The sequence below is a fragment of the Meriones unguiculatus genome, chromosome 1 (assembly GCF_030254825.1).
Source record: "Meriones unguiculatus strain TT.TT164.6M chromosome 1, Bangor_MerUng_6.1, whole genome shotgun sequence".
Lineage (NCBI taxonomy): Eukaryota > Metazoa > Chordata > Mammalia > Rodentia > Muridae > Meriones > Meriones unguiculatus.
In genome coordinates, this window is record NC_083349.1 from 109,390,071 (window position 1) to 109,414,245 (window position 24,175).

A 24,175-nucleotide genomic window follows, 5' to 3' on the forward strand; every position below is an offset into this window, starting at 1 on the left:
CATTCATGCATCCTACCTACTCCTGAATTCTACCTATCCCTTCATCTCATTCATCCATTCATCCATTTAGCCCATCCATACATTTCATCATTCACCCATCTATCCAGGAATCCATTCAGTTAACCATCTGCTCATCCTCTGTGTTAGTCATGAGTTTTGAAAAACAAAGGGGGTGGGGGGTCAAGGTACAGTCTCTGTCCTCAAGAAGTTTGTTTGTCGTGGGAAGAGGAAAGGCACAGGAGGACCAGGCTGCGTTACTAGGAGAACAGACAGCCAGAAGAGTCAGAACTCTGCAGCATCCATGCCATCTCAGGAAGCAGTGAGTACCCGCGCCTGGGGGAGGTGAGACAGACAGACAAGTCTTAGAGAAGGAGTCTCAGGCCTGCTGACAGGACCAGAGAAAAGATGCTTAGAGCACAGAGGCCTTCTCTTTGCCTCCAAAGGATCGCATCACTCAGTCAGCTTCTTCTGGTATCATAATAAAAAATTTTGGAAAAGTATCCCAAAGATAAAACATGGCCTTCTTATCTGGTGTGAGACACCCTGTGATTAATAAGGCAGGGAGAAACAGGAACAAGAGAAGGGCTCAGTACAGACCAAGCAGATGTGGAGGAGGTCAGAGTCAGAAGCCAGGGAGGATACCAAAGAACTCCAGCCAGGCCCTGTCCACAGATGCTAGAGCCCCCAGGAGCCCTGGAGCTCAGCAGTAAAACCTTTACTGTACAGAAAGGGAAGCTGAGGCTCAGGGCACATGGAATTCATGTGAGAAGGCCCTGGAAGATTTGGAAGAGAACATATGTTTTCCACCCTTTGCTAAACGTCTGGAGCTCCCAGCAGCCAAGACATATGAATGTGATGGAGGAAACTGAAGAAGAGGTTGCCGAACCACCTACAGCAGAGACTGCCGGAGCAAACATCAAAGCACAGCGAGCCTGAGCCCATCAGGACTCCTGCTACAGACAAATCAAAGGACTGGGAAATTCTAGGGGGCAATGGATGACTCTATAGCAAATCTACCAAACATTAAAGCTCATTTTAGGTTTTCCTATATGCCAATAAGAGGGAAGATAGAGAAAGCGTGACCTGCCTTCCTAAGAGTGCCCTCCCTTCCCCCACTCCAGAGAAATCAGGAGTCACATGGCCCCCAGCCTAGTGAAGGATGACCTAGAGACCTTCCAAGCCACTATTGGCCCAGATCTAGGATGGAAAGAGGAGCCATAGGCCAACTTGGGAGTAAGGTGCTTGGAGTTAGGTGGGGCTCAGGGCTTGCTACCTTGGAGTTAAAGCCAAAAAAGAGGCCTACCTAGTTCTGCCCAGTGGTGTTGGGAGCTGCCAGAGTAGACATGGTACAAGGGAGGAAACCTCCTGAACAGGAACCATAAGGTCTCTAACTGTGCTTGGCCACCTAGAACCAGGGCTTTCTCCAAAACCTGGGACTCCCATGAAAACATATTAGGGTGTATCAGGTAGCCATACCAGGACTTTAAGGGGCCATGGCTCCTTTCGCCAAGGATGCCAGAGGCCTTGCATAATTCAGGAACCATAGCATAGTGGAAGCCAGCCTGAGCCCAGGGCACTTGACACCAGCTCCCAGGGGAAGACAATAAATTATTGACAGAATTCTGGTGCCCAGTTGCTGCTGTGTTGTGGCCAGTACGTGGGCCCATCTTCATCTGAGCTCTCCTCCTCCATTGTCCACCTACCTTACTGAGAATCCTGGCTTCTCCCAGGCTCCTCTTTGGGGCCCCCATGAGGGATGCCCTCTTTCTAATGCGTTTGCTGCTGGGGCCACATAAGGGATATGAGGCCAGGACAGTAGGTTCAGGAAATTCTTTACTGAGATATCAATTGTCCATTTCAAAAGTTGCTGTTTTATGATTTGTTATCATTTGTTTATGCATATTATTTGAGGAAAGGAAAGCTGTTAGTTATACACATATCACCACCACCATCACCACCACCACCACCACTTTAAGAGCTTTAACGGTCAGGGACAGCCTGGATCTGTTGCCAGAGCCCAGGTTACAGAGAGGACCCTGGCTGAGCCCTCCACAGGCAGGCCACACAGGATAGCAGGGAGAAGAGGCAGTGACGCAGAGGGCTGCAGCATTGCAGAGCTGGATGTCCACACCAGCATCCAGGGGGGTGGGCAGCGTCGGTGCCTGAGGAAGGGAAAACACAAGACTTGCAGAGGTTGCAGAACCAGTCCGAATCGCCTAGCTGCCAGGGAGGGGCGTTCCCCTGAGGGGCTGCTCAGTGAAGCGCTTGCACTGGCTACGCCTCCTCCCTCAGGGAATGACAGATTGCACATCCAGAAAGCTTGGCCTGGGGCGTAAGGAAGGGGGGATTTGCCAGGAGGTCACTTTGCTGCCTGTTGCGAGCAGTGGCGAGTGGGCCAGCAGAGGAAACAGATTGCAGTATTAGCATTGTCACCTTTGTGTCTGGAAGAGGTCTGAAGGCCTGAGAGAGGGGTCATTTCAGGGCTTCTGTGCACGCCAACCCCTCCTCCCAAGCCCCTCCCAAACCTAGCATCTCAGACTGCAAGGGAAAAGAAATCTAGGAGACTTCAGAGGCTCACTCTAAGCAACCGTAGGGGAACGGCTCCCTTCTGCCCCCTGGGGGGGATTAGTCACATTGCAGCACCTTGGTAGATCCTAGGCACCTCTGGCTACCGTTGGGCATCTAAGATTGAGAACAAATGTGCCTGAGTTCCAGCGCTCAGCAGTTGCCTGGCGGGGCTTAGTGGGGTGACAGTCAGCAAAGGCTGAGAGTTGGACAGAGATTCTTGACGTGTGCCCCAATGGGACAGCAACAGCACACCCGGGTGCTTACAAGTGCACATGCCCAGGGCCCTCCCACCACCCTCTTCAGCCTGACGTGCAGCCTGCAGACTCAGCAGATTCCTCTAGGGACTACACCATTAGAACGTTGAAATTGGGTGTGCTGTGAGTATTTGCACCGAGGAAATTGGTAAATGCTGCAAATCGGCAGGTGCCACTGAGTGTGTGAGGAGTTGGGGGTTCCCCAAGGTTCCATTTATGCCACTGAAGCACATGAGGGTTTCATAGAGCCTGTCCATTCCTTCAGGCCCACTTCCAGGATGTGGCCAAGCTCAGTTCTCCGCCCCTTCTCCCGATAAAGGTAGAACTGAAACTCCCCGGCATGGCTTGGGACCCCCTGGACCCCAGTCCACCACTGAGCACCCCTCCACCCCCATGTGCATCTGCAAGCTGAGGAGAAGCCAAGATGGGACTGGAGCTTCCAGAGCTTCTCTGGGAAGAGTCTAAAAGCTCCAGTCAAGATTCGGCACTGTGAACAGCCTGCCCTCAGGGAGCCGGGCAACTCAGCGAGCCTGTGAGCTTAGGAGGCAGGCGCGCACTTTCATCTCTCACGGCTGCTTCCACCACATGCTCTGACACAGCTGGGAGGACTGTGGGGGAGGACATGCATGTTCATGTTATGTGTGCACATGTGCGTGCAAATGTGTGTCTCCTCTCTCTGCAGCTCCGTCTTTGTCTCTGTGTCTCTGTCTCTCTGTGTGTCTCTGTCTCTGTCTCTGTCTCTCTCTCTCTCTCTCTGTGTGTGTGTGTGTGTGGCCTCTTCCTCTATTTCTCTCTACCTGATTTCTTGAGATAGGCTCTCTCACTGAACCTGGGGGCTCACTGATTCCCCCGGACTGTCTGGCCGTGATGGGCTCTGGGGACCCACGTATCTCCACTCTCCCCAGTGCTGGAATTAGAGGCAAGCACCACTGCTCGTGACTTTGGGGGGCGGGGCGGGAGGATAGATGCTAGGGATCTAAACTCAGGCCCTCCTGCCTGTGAAGCAAACACTTCACTCGCTAAACTACAACCCTAGCCCTAGAATTAAAAAGAGAAAATCCCCTTAGTATGTTATAAACAACAAACATGTCTATGTCAGAGTTCCCCTGGTAACGCATCTCTCTCATGTTTGTCATTAATTAGCTGTGTCCCTGTCCCCCTTCTTGGCCCCGCCTCCCTCCTCTACAAACTTCAGGCAGCAAATGTGTCCCCCAGATTGCTTCCTAAGTTTCACATACTCTGTGTGCCTTGAACCCTTTTTTACTCCTGTGGAGATGGTGCGTGTGCTTCCCACGGGCCCGTGAGGGTAGCTCTCCGACTACCATGCTCCCTCCCAAGGCAAGAGCCTTCCAGTCTCAGGGCGAGATGGGGATCCCAGTCAGCACTTATCAGGCACCCACAGCTGCTCATTCATAAACCCAGCAGACTCTGAGGACTCTGGTGTGCAGGAAACACCAAGTGGAGGCTAGGGGTGGCGTGCGCAGTCTGCTCTGTGACGCACCACAAGCGACGATGGGAACACAGGTGGAGTGAGTGAGTGTAGACGAGCCTGTCATTCAGGAAGTGAAGTTGAAGTCATCAGCTTAGCTTAGGAGAAAACGATGACAGAGAAAGCCTGGGTGAGTTTCCCAGGGCAGACGCCACTCATGAAAACTCAGAGCTGGATTTCAAGCTGGGTTTCTCTACCGCTCTGCTCCAGTCAGGAAGTAGAGACGAGGAGCATTTATATAGCCAGGGGTCTGGACTGGGCTGTGGTTCAGTGGCGGAGCGTTTGCCCAGCATGATCCAGGGTTAAGTATCCAACACACACACACACACACACACACACACACACACACATATGCACACACACATATACACACCACCACCACCGTCATCATCATCAGAAGCCTCGGCGCCTCCCCTCCACCTTCCACTGTGGCGTCTGGAAGCTTCCATACTGCAGGAGATCATCTGCAGCCCCCGTGCTAAGTTCCCTGTCTGAATCTGTGGCTGTCACTTAGAGTTCTTTCTACTCCAGAGTTTTCCAGGGGAACAGACCACACATACTTGTATGGGGTCAGGTACCCTCACAGCCCATGGTTCCTGGGCTACTGTCTCCAGTCCCAGCCTAGGGTGTTCAGGGTTCCCTCTGTCCCCTCGGCGGTCAGACACTGGTATCAGCCTTGCTCTCTTCGCAGGCTAATCGGGACCTTCCGCATGGTGCTGCAGAAGGTGGTGGAGGAGAACCGTGTGGAGGTGACGGACACACTGATTGATGACAACAATGCGATCATCAAGGTAGGTCCGCCGAAGAGTCACTGGCCTCTCCCATCAGCCTGAGAGCCTGCACCTCCCACCAAGGATGGTCTAGAGCAGTGGTTCTCAACCTTCCTAAGGCTGTGGCCCTTTGACACAGTTCTTCATGCTGTGGTGACCCCCGACCATACAGTTGTTTCCACAGCTGCTCCATAACTGGTTTTGCTACTGTTAGGAGTGGTGATGTGAGTATCTGTGTTTTCCTGGGGTCTTAGGCGACTCCTGCGAAAGGGTCATTTGACATCCCTACCACCACCAAAGGGGTCGAGACCCACAGGTTGAGAACCACTGATCTGCAGCATGCTCCCCGAGGGACAAGGGAGGTAGGAGGAGGAGGATATCAAGGGAGCTCTGCCAGAGCTGCTCGGTGTAGGGGCTGGTGTTAGAGTCCCTGTAGTCTCTCTCAAATGGATACCCAGCTTCGGACAGGAAAGCCCTTGATGGCCAGTCTCCCCAGCATTGCTCTCTCTCTTAGTTGCCTCTTCTGTGACTCCACTCAGGGGCAGCTGGCACTGTGAAAAGGAGCCTGACCCTTGGATATGATACTTCTGCAAAGTGAGCAAAAGTAGATCGGCCTCACAGGGTTGTTCTAAGGGGGTCAAAGGACACACAAAGAAACTACCTAGAATGCTGGATGATGCATAAAGAGCCTTTGTCTCCTTACCTCAGTTCTACCCCATGCAAATTAGGGCTATGCCTTCTCGACGTGGTCCCTCCACTACAAGTTCTGTTTAACATCTGCACTCCACTTTCTCCAGAAGAAAAGTCCAAGGCAACTCCCCAAGACTCCCCTCTCTAGGGTAGCAGGTGAGGTGTTGGGAGAGTTGGAAGAAGCGCAAGCTATGCAAGGTTATAGGAAGCCTAGCTAACTTTGTCACTCCACCAGAGAGGTCCCCTTGTGCCTGTATACAGCCTAGGTTCTGAAGATGAGGAAGTGACCTAGTCTTTGCGGGCACCAAATGATTCTATTACTTATATATACTGAGGACCCAGAGACCTCACACCCAGGCTTGGGCCCAGAGATCTGGGGCAGCCCCTTGACTCTAGGCACCTGGAAAGAGGAGAGCCAAGTGCAATGGGTCTTGTCGAGCTGGCTGAAATCTTGCACGTTGTCAGTCTCACTCAGCCTTATTTTCTCATCTGCAAACTGAGGTGCGAAGGTCCCCACCTAGTCTTCAGAGCGAGTAAAAGTGCCTCCAGATGCCACAGGTACCAGGGGACTGCTGTTGCCAGTCCCTCTGCTCACTGACCCTCTCCCTTCAGACCAGCCTAAGCATGGAAGTCCGGTATCAGGCCATAGACGGCACAGCAGGCTCCTGGGATGACAGAGACTTCCTGGGAGATGAGTCTCTTCAGGAGGAGGAGAAGGACAGCCAGGAGACAGATGGCCTGCTACCTGGCTCCCGACCCAGCACCCGAACATCCGGCGAAAAGAGCTTTCGCAGGTAACAAGCTGGCCCCCTCTGTCAGCCCACTGCTCCCCCCCAAAGGCCTGGAAAGTTGGTGCCTGGAACCAGTGCCCCAGAATGGGGCTGAGCTGTTATAGAAATACTTAAGAGTTGGGAAGATATTCAAGCCATCTCTCACCTGGCTCCCAAACCCAAGAATGCAGGAGGCTCTAGTCAATGGAGGCCACGCCCACTCCAGCCCTGAGGGAAGCAAAGGGCTGAGAGGTCTAATCTAGAGGGAAGACTGGAGCTTCTGTCCTCAACAGAGAAATGGGAAACCGAGGCAGGGGAGGAGACCTTAGTTTCTCTGGTCTAAGAACCAACAGTGCCAGCCAGACCCAAGCAGCCTGACCTCTATTTTGGCCCAGTGAAAAGATTCCTAAGACAGAGGCCTTCTGTTGCTAGAGTAAGGCTAACAGTCCTGGTCAGGACCTGGCCACCACTCTGCTGTGAAAAATTTGTCCAGGCTCTTCTATATCTAAGATTCATAGCTCACAAGCCCCTTACAGGTGACAGTGGGCTTTGATAGGCCTCACCTCCCTGTAGGGCTTTCATGAGAGACAAAATGCAGTTGCATTACTCAGGGGACAGAACTGAAGCCAGAGAAATATCCCTAGATACCCAAGATGATGAGAACACCATGTAAGATGCTTTATTTAGACCTCTGCCTAGAAGCCAGGGGTATGGTTTGAGAACGAGAGTCCCTTGCGTCATTGCAAGCTTCTCCCTCCACTTTCTTCTCGGGTGAAGTTTCCTCAGCCTGTGTGACAGAAAACACATAGGCTCTCAGTTAGTGAACTGGAATTACAGTGCTGTTGTTAGACCTCCTCTCATCACCAGCCTACCTCCCAGACACGAGTTTAAATAAATTCCCAGGACTATGTGCTTTGGGCCAGCCGTATTCCTCCCTGCTTGGTCCAGCCACCAACGTGTTGTTGATCCAAGGGGATATTCCAGGTTAGAAATGAAGAGCCCGGTGTTGACTGACAGCAACAGGTTCTTCATCCTGGACAGTGCCAAATGTCAGGAATATGTTTAGAAGGTCTAAGAGGGTGAGCAGAGACTGGATCGTAGATGAGGAGATATTAACAGTGGCCACCACATGAGGAGATACTAAGACAATGGACACCACCTGATAGAATACTAACACAATGGCCACCACCTATCACCATCTTCCAACAGTCCTTGAAGAAGAGTTGGGTGGGGCTTGTTCTGAGTGAGTTCTGAGACGCAGACCACCCACTGTAGAGAAAGGAATGGTGGCCTGAATCAAGAAAGCTAGCTCCATCTGGTCTACCTCAACTTTGCCCTCATCAGCTGGGTGACTCTGATATGTCATCAACCCTTCTCTAGGTCAATGACAGGAATAAATTAGTTTAGAGAGTAAACATGCAGGCTCCCCTCCAGTCTAGACTCCAGTGGAGCTCAGGGTACTCAGGGACAACTATGAAAACAGCTTCCCTCAGGGGCTGCCCTCAGCAGAGAGGCAGTAGAGGACAGAGAGCATGATGTGGCTCAAATAAAATAAGATTCAAAGGGTACTTCTCAGACCCCCAGAGAGTCCTGGTCCAGGAAGGTGGAGCCAAGCCTCACTGCATAGCGTCCTGGTGTTCTCTCCTCTCCCTGCCTCCCTTGCCTCTCCCAGGCCAGAAGGAGTAGGAGGAAGGCTTCCTCTTAGGGACTGGGGTTGGGGAAGAGCCACAGCACAGCCAGAGCTCCTGGCTCCCAGCAGGTGTCACCACTCTGGTTAAAGGAACATATGTGGGCACACTCCTTCCATAGCTGCCACCTGGAGCTGCCATCACCTTCAAGGTGGATGTGGCCCCCTTCTCCTCTCCTCTGGACCTAGCCTTGTAGCTGGCAGCACTCCCTCCCTCTGCTTGTGTGGTTTACTCTCTCCTGGGCCCTGAACCATCACATGCCATGTGAGTTCCCCTGCTCACTTCTCGAGTCTCTGCCTTCATCCAGGGGCCCCTTGTCTCTGCCCACTTTTTACAAAATAACCCCAAGGAGGTGAGTACACCAAGAGACAGTACAGCTGAGTTGGGAGTATGGAGCCCAAGGGCCGGCTCTGCTGTCTGTAGACACATTTCCCTAACTGTAAGATGGCTCACCCATGCCCACACGAGAATTAGGAGGAAATGCAGCACTGCATGTGAGTGATACCCACTGTACATGGAAGGTGGGTTACCAGCCAGCATTGTCCCTTCAGACTCCACGTTACCTCAACCCCACCTGTTTCCCCTCTGAGCCCTACCTGACCTCTGGTACAGACATTGTTACCAATCTGATTTTCATCCATCTTCTGTTAAGGGCTCTCCCATTGATGCTCACCAGAAATTCAGCTATTCTGGGCAGGAATAAAAATCTCTCTCTTGCCGGGTTTGGTGGCACATGCCTGTAATCATAGCAGAGGCAGAGGCAGGTGGATCCTTGTGAGTTCTGATCTACAAAGTGAGTCCAGGGCAGCCAAGGCCACACAGAGAAACCCTGTCTCAGGGGAAAAAAAGAAAGAAAGAAAGAAATATCTCTCTATATATCTATATTTTTATCACTCTCTTTCACACTCACACACACACACACACACACACTTGTATGCATTTACATGCACACACATTCGCTGCATGGTACCAGGGATTTCCATGGCCCTGGATGTCAGCCTCTGTTGCTGACACCGTCTCTTGGAGTCAAACCTTACAAAGGAGCTTCGGCTTCAATTGCATAGCTAAACAACACAGCCTTTGGCTTTCCCCAAGATCCTTTGTCCTCTGAGGCTCTCTCTCCATCTCATCCTCTCTACCTCACCTAGCCTCACAAGCTTCTACCACCTTCAGCTACCCAGGCCCCCCTGGTCCTGGGGGATGTCTAGGTAATTCCTATGACATTTTTTCAGAGGTAGGTTGTGACCGGGGCCGTTGCTCTTGTCCTGCCTATGGGTATCCCTCCACTCCAGTGGAAACCTGTAGCCCCTTCCTGTCTGGAGCTGAGAGTAGCTGGCCTTGTGCACGTAGCAGGGCTCTGAGAAAGGGGCGCATGTGTGTGGTAAGGTGTGTGCACGGTGCTCTACACACTCACTGCCTCCTGCTCTGCTGCTACTTCATTGACTCTCATGGGCCCCAAAGAACTAGGAGACTCTCTCCTGGCTCCCTTCACTGGGCTGGGAGCCAGTTCTGCAATGGCTGCCAAGGAGCCAGCAGCCCCAGAGTCACAGCCATGCGGGGGTTTTGGAGTAAAGTGGCTCCAGGGTTCTCCTCTCCTTCCAGCCACTCTACCTGAGGTTGGGGCCCCCACCCTCAGCCTCTGAGTAACCCAAGTGAGGCCAAGATGTGCCTGGGTCTCAGCAGGCCTTAGTGTTCCCAGGAAGGCACTCTACTGTCCTCCTCCTTTCTCTGGATGCTCTTATCAGTTCAGGGAGCAGTGGGGGGGGGGCAAGAGAAATCATTCAATGGGGCTGAAAGTGGTTCTCCCATGAGAATGCTGGCTGAGGATCAGGCCTTACACAACTGGCAGGAAGCGCCAAGAGCACAATGTGAACTGTAGGAAGAAATCCTGTCATGTCTAGGGCTTCTCAGGAGGTTCTGTGGCAATGCAGGCAGAAGGTGAGGTCACTGCTTGCCAGCTGAATGGCAGAGGGCTGCCTGAGCCTCCACCACCCTCCATAAGAAGGAGATGATGATAAGGATGACTGCCTTGTGGGATGACAGCTTAACCACAGTGGTGCCTGTCTGAGCCAAATAAAATCATGATCGTATTCTTTCTTCATAAAACCAGCCCTTCCCCTACTCCGTTTCCACTCTTAGAAAGTGTGGACCTGTCATGGCCTTGAAACCTGGAGTATGGAAGGAGGGGAGACAGAGGAATTCTCCCTACATCCTGGTAGACATGACACCTCTCTGAAGCAGACAGACAGACAGACTTGGGCTGTGACTCTATATGGAGGCTTCCAGGCCTGAGCTATCCAGGGCCTCACCTAGGTCTGAGCCAGGAGAGTGTGAGCAAAAGGAAATAAATCATAATGATTATTGGCTCCCCCCGCCCTTGATCCTCATTGACTGGGTACTGGAGAGGCTTTGTGAGAATGCTCCAGTTTCTGGAAACATCTTTAAAGGAAGATGGGAGTACAGCTCCGCTCTGCCTCTGAGCTTTAACGGTGGCCTGGTTACAGCACATTCTCCCACTTCCCCATTTTTCCTCTCAGTGGCTGAATGCCCCGTCTTGTAGCACTCCGAGCCCCATCCCTCAGATAGGCTCTGCCCACTGTGACCCTGGAGGACCCCACAGCATAGACACTACATACCCCTTGGAGGGGACCGAGGGAGGAAGAAATGTTAGGACCCACAACTCTGGAGTCACCAGACCTCTCCTGGGCTAAGAGCAGACTGGCTGGGCCTGGGGCCATGACACTCCTACACCGAAGACTTAGTCTTAAGAAGGGACCAGTGGGATAGGGAAGGCCCTGGGGAGGAAATGGGGCTCAGCAGGGCCAGGGGCTAAGGTTGTAAGGGTCTCTGGTCCTACTCTCACTCGAATCCCCTTGTCTCCTCATTTCTTCCCCCTACTCAGCAAAGGCAGAGAGAAGACCAAGGGAGGCAGAGATGGCGAGCACAAGTAGGTGTCCCAGGCCAGGGCAAGCCAGTGGTGCTGGCACTCCACCATGGGGCTCCAGGGGGAGGGGATGGGCTGTCCGAGAGGGCCTAGGAGGGGCTGTCCTGGTGGAGTAGCAGAGGACATACAGGGTGATGGAGGTCCTTCCACCAGAATACGGGGGAGGAGAATGGGAGAGGGTGGCGATTGCCAGGGAAGTGGCCGGACCTCTTCTTTCCACTCTGGGTTTTTGGAAGTGATGCTTCCTCTTTCAGAATCTTGTTCTTCCTCTACTTCGCTGACCAGTTCTCCGGTCAGGCCCTTGATCTTCTTCTGAGGGAGGACTAGCTAAAGACTAGGGAACACAAGAAGCCAGTAGCCACCTTCCAGCCTAAGCAGGACATAGGGCCTTGGACATCCAAGGAAGACAATCTCTGCACCTGTGGTTGCAAGGTGTAGTCAAAGCCCAAAGTACCATAAGCTGGGCAGGGCAAGACTGGCCTGAGGTGATGTACTTGTAGGCTCCCCAAAGCACACTGTCATCTGGAAACCACACAAGTTACAATAGTTGAGGTCCCTAGGGCTGGCCATAGTACAAGGGGACTCTGACTTTTGTGCATGGTGACAAGTGCCAGTTCCAGAGAACAGGGAAGAACTGGCGGGGGTGGGGTGGGGAATCTAACTTCCTACCCTCAGTTCACAATGGAACCAGGAAGTTAAAAGTATCTACCTGTGCTCGAAGCCAATTAATTCTTCAAATGCTGAAAACCCAGAGGTGTATGTAGAATTTTCCGTGTATAGAAACAGAATTCCAGAGACATCAAGAGATTAGCCCAAAACTGTGGTCCCAATACTTTAAAAAAAAAAAGAAAGAAAAAATAGTTTGCAGTTGTGTCTATAGTAGTTGAAACTGATCCTGATGGGTGTGTGGGCCTATGGTAAGGTCCTGGGGGACTTGGAGCCTCGTTCGCTGGGTTGTACTTGTAACGCCTGGAATAGTTGCACAAGTAGTAACCCTGACCACAGGGCGGCACAAGCAACACACGGTGTCGGAAGGTGACACACGGAGAGATGGAGCCAGCCGTGTGGCGGCTTCCGAGAAGGGGCCAGTGCATGGCAGGGCTGAGAGAGGGAGAGCCAGCGGTCTGAATCCCAGCATGGCAGAGAGGTGATGGAGACTTCTCTCAGGGGGAAGGCTCAGGGCTCTAGGTTTCTCTGTGGCCACTTAGATGTCGAGGGTTTGCCTAGGAGGCACAGGCGACCCGCCTTCTCTCCCCCAGGCCCCATCTGAGGTCACCAGGCCTCCGTACCCCTCCATCTCCCAGTCTGTCAGATGGGCTTGACCCCTGTGAGTGGGGTAGACCGGCCTCACGTGGCAGGTCCCCAGGACAGGCTGCCTTCCTTGCCCTTCCCCATCCTCTTTCTTGCTGTCCCATGACCAGATGAAATTAAGTCAGCTAGGAGGTAATATTATTTTAATGTCTACGGGAATGGGAAATGGAATCTCTAAGATGCGATTAAGCAAATTGAAGCTCTTTAGCCCGAGACAAGAACACTGTGAGAAGAGCCTGCAGATCATGACAATTGTGCTGCCAAAATGGTTGGTTTCTACTTGTGCTGCAGGGAGATCAGAGGAAGTAGATGTGAGATGTAGCAGAGAAAATGTAAAATATGACCCAGGAAAGAAGTGTTCCCCATGGGTATAATGGACTGTGGCATAGCTGCCATGAGGAGATGGGAAGTATCTATTCTTGTGATATTGTTTGCTAGAGCTCTGCAAAAGGACTGGCAGCCAGAAAGAAAGGAGGAGCCAGATTCCCAGGCACTCCTAGGATGGGAGGAGCACTCCAGGTTCTCACGGTCCCTCTGGTGTAAGAGGGACACATGTACCAATAAGCCAGATTCCCAGGTAGTCCCCCTGAATGGCTCAGTCTGGGCCAGAGATGTAACTTAGTAGTAGAGCCTTTGCCAAACCTGTGTGAGGCTCTGGGACTGATCCTCCAGCTCTGAAACTATAAATTAAGGGCTGGAGAGATGGCTCAGGGGTCCAGAGGACCCAGGTTCAATTCCTAGCACCCACATGCAGCTCACACTGTTGCAACTCCAGTTCCAGGAGACCCAACACACAGGCAAAACACCCACCATGCACATAGATTAAAATAATAAAGGATAAATTAAGAAATCACACATACGCACACACACTCAAAAAATTTGAAGTCAGTCTGTCCTTCGCCCGTGCAGGAAGCTATTCAGAACAAACTAAAATCCAACACAGTTTCAAGTACATTTAAAAGTATACGATTACCTGTGTCTGCAGGGACAGGTAGCACCTGTCCATATCCAAGCACTCAGGAGATGGAAGCAGGGAGATCAGGAGTTCAAGGCCAGCCTCAGCTTTATATTGAGTCAGAGGCCAACCTGGCCAAACCTGATGACCTGAGTTGGATTCCCCAGAAACCACATGGTAGAAAGAGAGGGCCAACTCCTGAACACTGTCCTCAAGAAGGAAAGGAGGGAAGAGAAGAAAAAGGAATAATGTACCTGGGGAATGGAAAATCAAAGAGATGAGCCCATTGGGGGCAGTTGGAAAGATGCCCTCAGCTTAGAAAATCTGGCTGTGTAAACAATGCAAAGAAGCAATGTAGATCCCGCCTCTCATGGATAGTCCGGGTATCCTGATTACCTGAGGCATGAGCGGGTGAACCTTGACCTTTTCAGTTGAAGGTTCTTGTGGAATAGGAACCCTAGCTGGACAGTGAGTGGCTCAGTCTCTAGTTCATTTGCAGTCACGCCTTCTAAGTCACAGCTTCCAGAGTAACTCATAGAGCAAAATCAATAAAGCACTCAGGCTGCCGGATTCCCCTCGGCAAATGTCCCCAGGTCATAATGAATATGCAGCGTCCACCCCCGAGCCCTGTGTGCATGGCACAGCTATCTCGACAGACTCCTAAATGGAGCCGTGGAACAAGGTGAGGAAATTGCTAGGTACATAAAGGAAGACATTACAGTGACTACACTGACTTTAAGATCTTTTCTCTGGAGAACTGTCAGTCTAGACACACCATTCTGACCATGGTGAATGCAGCCACTGCAAGCAAATATGACCCTCTGTCTTCACCTCCCCTGCACTCCTGATTGTCAAGTTTTTTTGTTTGTTTGTTTGCGTTTTTGTGCGCATGCATTTTTGTTGTTGGTGTTTTGTTTTTGTTTCATTACATTTATTTGTTTGTTGCATGTTTTGTGTGTGTGTGTGTGCACATGCCATGGCATTCATATGAAGTCAGAGGACAACTCATGGTCCTCAGTTCTCCTCTTCCGCCCTGTGGGTCCCAGGGATTGAACTCCGGTCATCTGGTTTGCCAGCAAGCACTTTTACCCACTGGGCCAGCTCTCCAGCCCGTCGTTGTCCTTGTCTGTTCATTGTATAAGACAGGTGTCAAGCAGCCCCGGCAACTGCAGGTGTGGCTGCAGCCGAAGTGCCAGGGTCGTTTGTAGAAAGAGCCCATTGGAGAAAGCACTCATTCCCAGATTTCTCAAGCATACTGTGCTCGTGAATACAAACTCGCTTGGTTGAAGGTCTCTTTTCACAGAGTTGACAACTGGCTTGTTTCTGTACCTGCTTCTCACTCCATCCTCCCTCCATCCTCCCTTCTGCCCTACTAGAAGAGATGCAGAATTAGATGTCTTAAAATAGAAACTTAAATCACAAGTTAATTTTTAAAAATCCGTCTCCATTGTAAGTCGACAATCTTTAAAGTGGCCTGAGTAAACTAACTTTTTTTAAAGTTGCCCTTTGACCTTTGACCTCTGCCCTTTGCCCGGAGTGGAGTGCACTGCTCTCAGGGACTGGCACAGTAGATAGGGCCCTTTCAATAGTGAGTTACTGATGGGACGCCACAAAGGTCAGCAGATACAATGGCACCCTGCTCTGCTGCCCGCAGGGTAGAAGGCACCACGGGCCTGGAGCCTGGACTGAGAACTGTGGAGATGGTGTCCACCACCGCACACACCTGCACCTCTCATCAAGAAACAAGCACCATTTTCAGACCTCCCGGGCCATGCTGCCAGGGAGCCTGTTTGCCTCGGCCGTCACCTGATGCAGTTTTAGGAGGAGGGTTTCCTTCTTGGAATTTGTTTCAGGGTACACAGTACAGGTGGTTGTGTTTAAGTATGGTCATTAAAAGTCTCCATTTTAGCCAGGTGGTGGTGGTAGCAGAGGTGGTGGCAGTGCAGGCCTTTCATCCCAGCACTTGGGAGGCAGAGGCAGGCAGAGCTCTGTGAGTTCAAGGCCAGCCTGGTCTACAGAGCAAGCTTGAGGACAGCCAAGGCTACACAGAGAAACCCTGTCTCAAAAAAAAAAAAAAAAAGTCTCAATTTTTACTCTGAAAAATGTTTATTCTAAGAATAAAGTGGTATTTAAATTAAAGGATCATAAGAGTCTAAGAGTACCCCAGGTCTTGAACTTAAGCTGTTGTATGGGACCAGCTTCAGAAAGCCGTGCAGTCTTTCTGGGCGTCTGGCAGCAGCCCAAGTTCCAGACCCATATGCAGAGCAGCTGTGTTCTCCAGGGCAGGGCCTCTTCTGACCCGCTTAGCACTCTTAGCACCATCTGAGAACCCTTCCCCAGGGGTGGGGAGTTTGTAGCCAGGGCAGGCCGCCATGGCAGTAGCCCTGTGTAGCTCACACATGCAGAGGACTAGGACTCTAGGAACAGCCAAGAACAGCTTGCATGAAGGCAAGCACTGAGAGTCCTGGGTCGTCCAAAAGAGAAGCCACAGGACGGTGAGGCTGGACAGAAAGGAAGTCAAGGCTGTGACAGGGTGGCACAGCTGTGGAGAGAGAGTGGGTGCCCACATGAGCCATGCTTCCTAAGACTGGGACTGTGGCAGAAATCTGAGTGCAGCTGGCACCCTGTCCTGTAAGCCACCTGCTAGGGAGAGAGCCCCCAGGATGCTTCAAGCTAAGCCAGGCAGGATGACCCCTTTCCCACCTCCAAACAACCCATTCTAATCCTGATCACCGGCGATTTACCATTTTTATCAGAGTCTCTTCCAAAATATGTTGAGACTTTGGTCATTTTTTAATGAGGGACTCTTTCTAAGTGACACCCTTTCTGCAAATGAAGCTGGTGCCTGAGCCACCGCCACAGCTGCACCTGCCCTGCTTCCTGGTCACCATTTTGCTCACAACGGATTCCTGCTCAGAGAGCTCCTGATCATGAAGGCAGTGCAGCCAGGACAGTGGAACTTCTGCAGGCCTAGGGGACAGGAACTTCAGGCTTTAGCCTCAATTGCTCCACTTCCTGTAGGACACAGAGATGATTTTCTCCTCTCTGAGCTTCAAATCCTCACTGGCTGGATGAAGAGATAGATACTCATGCCCTTCACAAGGGCTAGCAGAGTAAGCATGTGCATAAGCATGAGGGAAGCCATTAGCCCACAATTGTTGTTCAAAAGGAGTATCTCTTGTTGGCCATCCCACGTGTTTATACGGTGTGTGTGCTTGTGTGTAACCAAGTGGATAGCAATTGAGAAAGACATCTGGCTCCAAATGTTCATGCACACCCATGTACCCACATGTATGTGGACATGTGTACACACAGGCACACCATACATGACAGAAAAAAAAAAAGACTCTACCAGTTAAGAGATTAGAGAACAACAAAGAAGATACCTGCACCAAATAATAATGCCAAAGATAGAAGCTTCCTTTAGAGAGGCCCTTCCTTCCCCTTCTTCATTTTAAACCCATAATACCAGGGAGAGCAGACAAATCAGGCTCACCAACCTCTCTCATCCATTTCTAGGATATCAATAAACCAACAAATCAATTAAAAAATCAATAAGAATTAATAAATAAACTTAACAATAAATTCGTGAGTGGGCGCCACCTGAAAGGAGTGGTCCCTGTCCACCTGCCCATCACGGGATACAGACATAGCTCACTCTGTATCCGGGTTTAAGATAGGGCCAGGTTTGGAGAAGGAGACTGATCCTCCAATCCCAGGTAGAAGGGCTTGAGATTTTCAGACCATCACAAGGACGGAAAGGTCTTCCCCAACCTCGCACTGTACAGCTTGCAGAGCTGTACATCCCCGAGCTTCTGCAAGTAGAGGCTGACCCAAAGTCAGTGGGCCTCTCTAGAAGCAGGTTTCGGGTGGGCCTGTTCCTACCCCCACGGGAGCCTGCAGTATGGCAGCCACACCCAGGAGGAGGAGAATGGGAAGCACAGGGAATCAGGTGTCCCTCTTATACAATATGAATGGGGTAATGGAACACCGCACCTAGCCCCCACGGATCCTACTCTTGCTGTCTCCTGGCTCTGGGGACCTCAGGCTCTGCTGACGGGACATCACTGAAGGGCTGTGGGGACCCCTGCCTCCTTCCCTCAGCCCCACTGACTGTAAGACCTTTTGCCCCAGCTCAGGGGCCACACCACACCAGAGGAAGAGGTAGGCGCTGTGGGCTCTGCCGTGAGTTCTGAGGGCTAGGTAAGAGAGGGGTCGGTCTGCAGTAGGGAGGCATAGGCAAGAGAGGCAAGCAGGAGGAGAGAAAGGCCCTTTTCACTGGGAGCTGAAGGGACTTCTCACAGCACAGAGAAGAGAGACAGGGCAGACTGACTGTACCGAAGCCACCTGAGATCTGACTAGCTGGCATCCATGGCTCCCACCTCAGCCTCAGACTGTCCCTCTGAGTCTCCCAGACCTATGTATCTGTTCTGACGCTGTCTCTGGGCACCTTACCCTCTTTTCCGGTTAGCTCAAGTGGGGGTACATGGACAGGAAGAAAGCTGAGAGACCTTGCAGATCTTGAGAAGACAGGGCTGAGGTCAGGCCGAAAAACTCAAGACCCAGCCCCACTCCAGGCCACTTCCCTGGTCAGCTGGGACCCCCATCCGCCCTTCATTAACCCGAAGACAGTGCCAGGGAGGAAGTGTCCTATGTCCTTGGGGGTTCATGGCCCCTAATTTGGAAGGTATCTTGGGAAAAATGGATGAGGTCGGGGGCTCCATCTCCTTTTTCTCTGAGTTCCCCTAGGGACTGCCTCTTGTGTTTGTGCTTTTCCGGCATGCATCTGTCTCCTCCCACCTCATTCTGGGGGTCCCCCTTTTACAGAGCGGGAAGGAGTGTATTCTCGGCCATGAAACTCGGCAAGACTCGGTCCCACAAAGAGGAGCCCCAAAGACAAGGTAGGGAAAGTGTCCTGCCCACCCTTCACACAGCTGCGGCAGCCACTTCTTTCAACGGTAACCATCCTTGAAGCCCGCCCTGGTCTGGTCTCAGAGGGCCCTCCTTTCCCACTGGACACTCCCATAGACGCTTGGGCGGGCTCGGACTCCCATTGGCTGGCCTGGAGGTTAGCCTCTGCCAATGGGTGGGCTCCTTCTCCCTACATTGAGTGTTTAACTTGACAGGAACCCAGAGGTTTGTTTGTGTCTGTTTGCTTTAAATTAAAAGAGAGGGTAGCAAGAAAGCGCTGTGCTGTGCTGTGCTGTGCGGTGCCTGGCAACTGCAGGCACACCCACCTCAAAGACAGGCCACTGGGCCTGAGGAGCCGGAGTGACCTTTGGTGCTTGGTTCCCCTAAGAAAGGAGGCTGGAAGGCTATCCCACAGCTGTTTAAAAGGAGGCAAGAAGGACAGGTGAACGATAAGGGGGTCCTCGGGGTGACGCACACAGCTTTGTGCCATCAGCGTCGGGGCTCTCCCATGTGGCCCACTGGTCCTAGAACTCTCCTCTTCCCCAGCCAGTTTTGGCTGTACTCTTCTTGGATGGAGGGTACAGCTTCCTGCTGAAACCCCAACCTGCCATGCCTGGATGGCTTTTTCAAATCATGACTTTGTCCCCCTGGATTCCCAGATGGTCATGCACATCTTTAATTCCAAGACTCAGGAGGCAGAGGCAACTGGGTCTCTGCGAATCTGAAGCTAACCTGGTCTACACAGAGAGGCTCAAGCCAGCCTGGGCTGCATAGTGAGACCCTGTCAAAAATAAAGAAATTAAAGAACGCCAAATGTATGGGTGGCAGCATTCCAAGCACGCTCCATCAAATAAACCTGGAATTTGGCTCTCCTTCTTAGGAGACAGCCCCAAGCTAGCATCCACCCGCCCGCTCTTCCCTTCTTCCCCAGATGAGCCAGCAGTGCTGGAAATGGAGGACCTGGACCACCTAGCCATCCGGCTGGGGGATGGGCTGGATCCTGACTCCGTGTCTCTAGCTTCAGTCACGGCTCTCACCAGCAATGTCTCCAACAAACGGTGAGCCTCCCAGAGACCTGTATCCCACCTGCCACCACCCTATCAGGCAGGACCAACTTGCCAACCTTGAGATTTGGGGGCACAGAAATCAGAGTCCGTGAACAGCTTCTCCACAGCCTCGCCCTTTCTTACTGTCCTTAGATGACCTCTCTCCCATCTCCCCGCAGAGGCAAGGCAGCAGCAGGTCCTTGAGCCCCTGTGGGAGGAGGGACAACACAGAGCTGATCAGTCCACAAGTGACTGTTCACCCAGTGACCATCTCCCTGTTCCTTCTATCCCTGCTTCGTCTTCTCTGTTGATGCCAGGGAGAACATCTACCCTCCACCCACCCCCAATTCTGTTGGCAGAACCGAGTGTTGGAAGACCACAGTTTTGTCCCTCTGGCCTCTCCATCTCTCACACCAACCTGACAGTCCATTCTCTCCTCCTCAGGTCTAAGCCAGACATCAAGATGGAGCCAAGTGCTGGGAGGCCCATGGATTATCAGGTAGGTGGGCACCAGGATGTATGGGCCTTACAGATTCCAGCCAGGTGGGCATGATAGGCTCAGAGGTAAGAGCCGGGGGGTCCTAGAGAGTCACAGCAAGGTGTAAAGACTCAAAGTAGGCTTCTCTTTGAGGGTCATTCTTAAAAGCATCTAGGCAAAGGCAAACCCAAAGAAAAGTTTGTGATCTCTGTTTGCGCTGCTCAAAGATCCTTGATTCTGTGTCATTGGTGAAAATCCTAAGGAAACGGGGGCCTGGGAAAACAAAAGGAAACACACACACACACACACACACACACACACACGAGATGAGTTTTGGAGAATGTTGGGTGCATTTTTAAATTATTCCAGCTTATTTTATTTTATTTTATTTGGGTTTTTTTTTTCAAGACAGGGTTTCTCTGTGTAGCCTTGTCTGTCCTGGACTCACTTTGTAGACCAGGCTGGCCTTGAACTCAAAGAGATCCACCTGCCTCTGCTTCTGTAGTGCTGGGATTACAGGCATGCGCCACCATGCCCGGCTTCCAGCTTATTTTAGAGCTGGAAGTAACATCAATCCCATTTTCCCTCTTTATTGTGTCTCTATATTTTCTTAAACTAGTAGTTCTTTGTTTCTAAAGCTAAATTTAAAAGGGCTCTGACCAGGAGGAGGGTTGTGTTTATAGCCACAGAGCAGGAGGAACAGGAGCTGAGCAGCGCTGGTGGCTGCCGACACAGGCCTCAGCGGCCTCCGCTTTGCAGGCCCAGAGCCTCCGCCTTGGCCTTTGTCCCAGCCTGCAATCAGACTGTACAGCAGGGCTCACAATAGACAGGTGTACAAGCCAGGAACACCTTATTATGAGGTGAGAAGAAAGGCAAGAGAAGGCGTCTCTCAAGACAGGTCCAGGGACCCAGCGCGGCTCCAGACTCTACCTGAGAGCTAACAGGACCCTGGTACGGGTCAGACCCTGTGGTGAGTACAGCTTGATTTTCAATGCCCACTTCCCAGGCCCCATGCTCACTACCCTCGTGCACAGACAACTGCCCCTCGCCTCCCTCAGGTCATGACGTAAAGGGCTAGATGGCATCCACTGAAAACTATGCCTGCTCGTCTTTCCCAATGATTCACCTCGACTCCCTCAAGGCTTGCTTTGGTTTGGTTCTATCCAGTAACCATTTACCCTGGCAGTTAGCCCCAAGTAGTGTCCCATGGTGCCACTCTGAAGCTTTAGACACCTCAAGCCCTGGAGAACCTTGGAGGTTTGCTAACGTTTACCCCCTGACTCATAAAAACCCAAACACAGTGTCCTGAGGCATCAGGGGATTTCTCCAGGGGACTGAGATCTGAGGGAATTGCTTCTTCTATGTGCAGACCAGAGAGCCCACTCATATGCAATGCCACTGGCCTGCTGTGCAAAAGCACATGTTAATGCAATTTATTTTTTAAAAGCTTATTATAAACCAGGTGCTGTGTTAGGAGCTGAATAGGTGTCTCCATTGAGATTGTGTCTTTTTTTTTTTTCGAGACAGGGTTTCTCTATATAGCCTTGACTGTCCTGGACTCGCTTTGGAGACCAGGCTGGCCTCGAACCCACAGAGATCCTCCTGCCTCTGCCTCTGCCTCCGTGAGTGCTGGGAGTTGGTCGAGATTATGTCATTCTTACAACTATAATTATTACTGCACTTTCACAGTAAGAGCTGAACCAATGCCAGGTGTGGTGGTGATTGCTTGTAATCACAGCACTCTGGGAGGCAGAGGCAGGCGGATCTCTGTAAGTTGGAGGCCAGCCTGGTCTACAAAGCGAATTCGGGATAGCCAAGGCTACACAGAGAAGCCCTGTCTGGAAAAACCTAAAAGAAAAGAATACCGAGCCAAGAGTTACAGGGCCACTGGTCTTGGGTAAATCAAGGCCGGAGGCGGAGTTCACAGTTAACCACAGTGAGAACCACTGTAACAATTGCTCCCTTAGGATCCCTGGTTCCTTGGCTCAACAATTACTTCTTCTTCTCAAACTGCTTCCTGCCGGGGATTTTTATGTCCCAGGTCAGATATTTCTCCCTCCAAAGTCTTTAAAACCTTCTGAATTAGACCAGTTACCCCATCTCACCCCGCAGCGCTGTGTCTCCTGATGGGCCCATTCACAGCTCACCTGCGCATATTTATCCACTGCGCAAGAGGGAGCAAGGAGGATTCAAATGCAAAACATTTTAGCTTTCTGACAAATACGATGCACAAACCAACAAAACCAACAGCGACTTCCCTCCCTCGGGAGCTCGGCTTTAGTTAATCAGAAAGACCTCAAAGCGCATGTGGCACTGGGAGAGAGGAGAGGAGAACCTCTCAGCAGCGCTTTGGTCCAGATGGGAGCCTGAGGGCCAGTCCAGCTGTGAAGGCCAGCCACCAATGGAAGGAGGCCTGTGGGAGGAGACTCCAGGGTGCCGTATTCTGCGGGCAGTCTAGAAGAGACAGAACATTAAATTCTTCCCTGATTGTTGGTATTTTAAAGAGGACAAACCACCGTCACCTCCCTGGGGAATGTGCACTTTGCCCAGCAGGGCACAGAGAGCTGGCAGCTCTTCTTGGAGCCTGGACTCTGTCCCCTGGTCTCTCTTCCTGACACTAAGTCTTAACACGTCACCTCCAAACACATCTCCAGTTTCCAACATCACTGAGTCTCCCAGGCCTGACCTAGGCCCCCAGTCTCTGCTGTACTTCTGCATCCCTTCTCCTTGGCCTCTGCGTCTTCGTATTGGCTTCCACTCTATCCTCCGGGCCACCACTAGAGTGATCTACCTGTCTGGTCATGTCAGACCTCTGACCCTGGAGACCAGGGGAGATGGAGAATGAGAAGAACAGCAGTTGCAGGGCTGTGCGTGGGTATCTGTGTCACCCCTCCCCTCTAGCTTCCCCTGACACTCTTGATGCAAGCATGAACAGAAGTCCCCAGAGCAGGTCACAAAACACCATTATACTCGGGATCCTTTGGGACATTTGAGAAGATTTTCTTTTTCCCCACATTGTTTTCTGTGATAGTTTTGGAGAGGGCTCTTGGGAATTCTGGCCCTTGCCTCAACAGGAGATGGTGGATTAGTCAAAGGTGTCACTCGTGCTTCTCTCTGCTCCCAGGATTTCCCTTCTGGAAAAGCTGTGTGTGAGATGGAAGTTTCTTTGTTCTCATGCAACTCTTCACTGGCATTGTAGTTTCTGTTTCCTCAACATTCTGTTGACTGGATGGCCCATCCCCTCCTGCCAAATATGAATGACCACATTCTTACTTTTAATTTCAATTTAGACACACACACACACACACACACACACACACACACACACACACACACCTGAAGCAGGGCTTGGGGAGGCTGTGGAGTAGCTTCCCTTCTGCCCAGTACCACACCCCTCTCCTCTGTCTCCCTCCCAGGCTTCCCCTGGGACCATTCTCGTCCAGCAAAGCACAGCCCCCTCTCATGTCTCTTCCCCCCATCTCTTCATTCCTTCCAACCCTCTGTTCTCCTCTCTTCACCCGCCATGTCTCCCGTCAGCTCCTGACCCAGCTCACTGCTGCTGGCTCAGCTCCACTGCAGAAGGTGGAAAAATGAACCCTGAGCAGAGGAGGGGACAAAGGATGGAATGCACACATGAAGACCAACCACCCTCCTGGCATGGGGAGTTAATCTCAGCTGGCTCATCCGGCCAAAACCATGCTTGTCTGTCCTACCCAGTCTTGAGTTACAGCAAACCTTCATCGGGGTGGGGGGTGCTAGTTGTAGAAAAACAATAATTTAAACATTTTGCTGCAAAAGGTTTATGGGGCTGGAGAGATGGCTCAGTAATTCAGAGCGCTGGCTGCTCTTCCAGAAGACCCAGGTTCAATTCCCAGCACCCACAGGGCAGCTCACAACCTCTGTAATCCAGCTTGAGTGTCCCTGACACCTTCATATGACATACATGCAGGCAAAACACCAATGCACATAGAATAAAAATAAATACATTTTTATGAAAAAGGTTTCTGGAAAGTAAAATTCTATGCACTACTGGGCAAAGAATATTCCAAAAGGACTCCTTGTTTTTCTTCACAGTAAACTTCCTGGAGCTAAGTTAATTAGCCCTGTTTCCTTTTTGGTTCCCTGAAGAAGTGATGACTACTGAGACTCTTTCAAGCGTGGATCCTAAGCATTCAAACCTTGGCCCCATTGGCCTCCTACACCCCAGAATAGAAGCAGCCACTCTCACAGTTTAAGGGTTCCTTCAGCGCACAGTTGCGGCTGCATTTCTGTGCTTTCTTGGCAGTGGTCTTATTGGTGTT

General features: G+C 51.5%; 1 protein-coding gene across 7 annotated transcripts in view; it reads left to right on the forward strand.

Moving 5' to 3' along the window:
• Positions 1-24,175, forward strand: part of Otof (otoferlin) — a 91,059-nt gene that overhangs the window by 33,489 nt on the left and 33,395 nt on the right. For 4 of the 7 annotated variants that reach the window (XM_021635434.2, XM_021635435.2, XM_021635433.2 and 1 more), the window contains exons 4-8: positions 5,003-5,102; positions 6,384-6,565; positions 18,267-18,340; positions 19,282-19,408; positions 19,841-19,895. In XM_021635434.2, the coding sequence (XP_021491109.1) occupies positions 5,003-5,102; positions 6,384-6,565; positions 18,267-18,340; positions 19,282-19,408; positions 19,841-19,895 (538 nt within the window). Of the gene's footprint in view, positions 1-5,002; positions 5,103-6,383; positions 6,566-11,131; positions 11,177-18,266; positions 18,341-19,281; positions 19,409-19,840; positions 19,896-24,175 lie in introns of all 7 variants that reach the window. The other 3 variants (XM_021635437.2, XM_060365106.1, XM_060365107.1) reach the window with 1 other exon arrangement.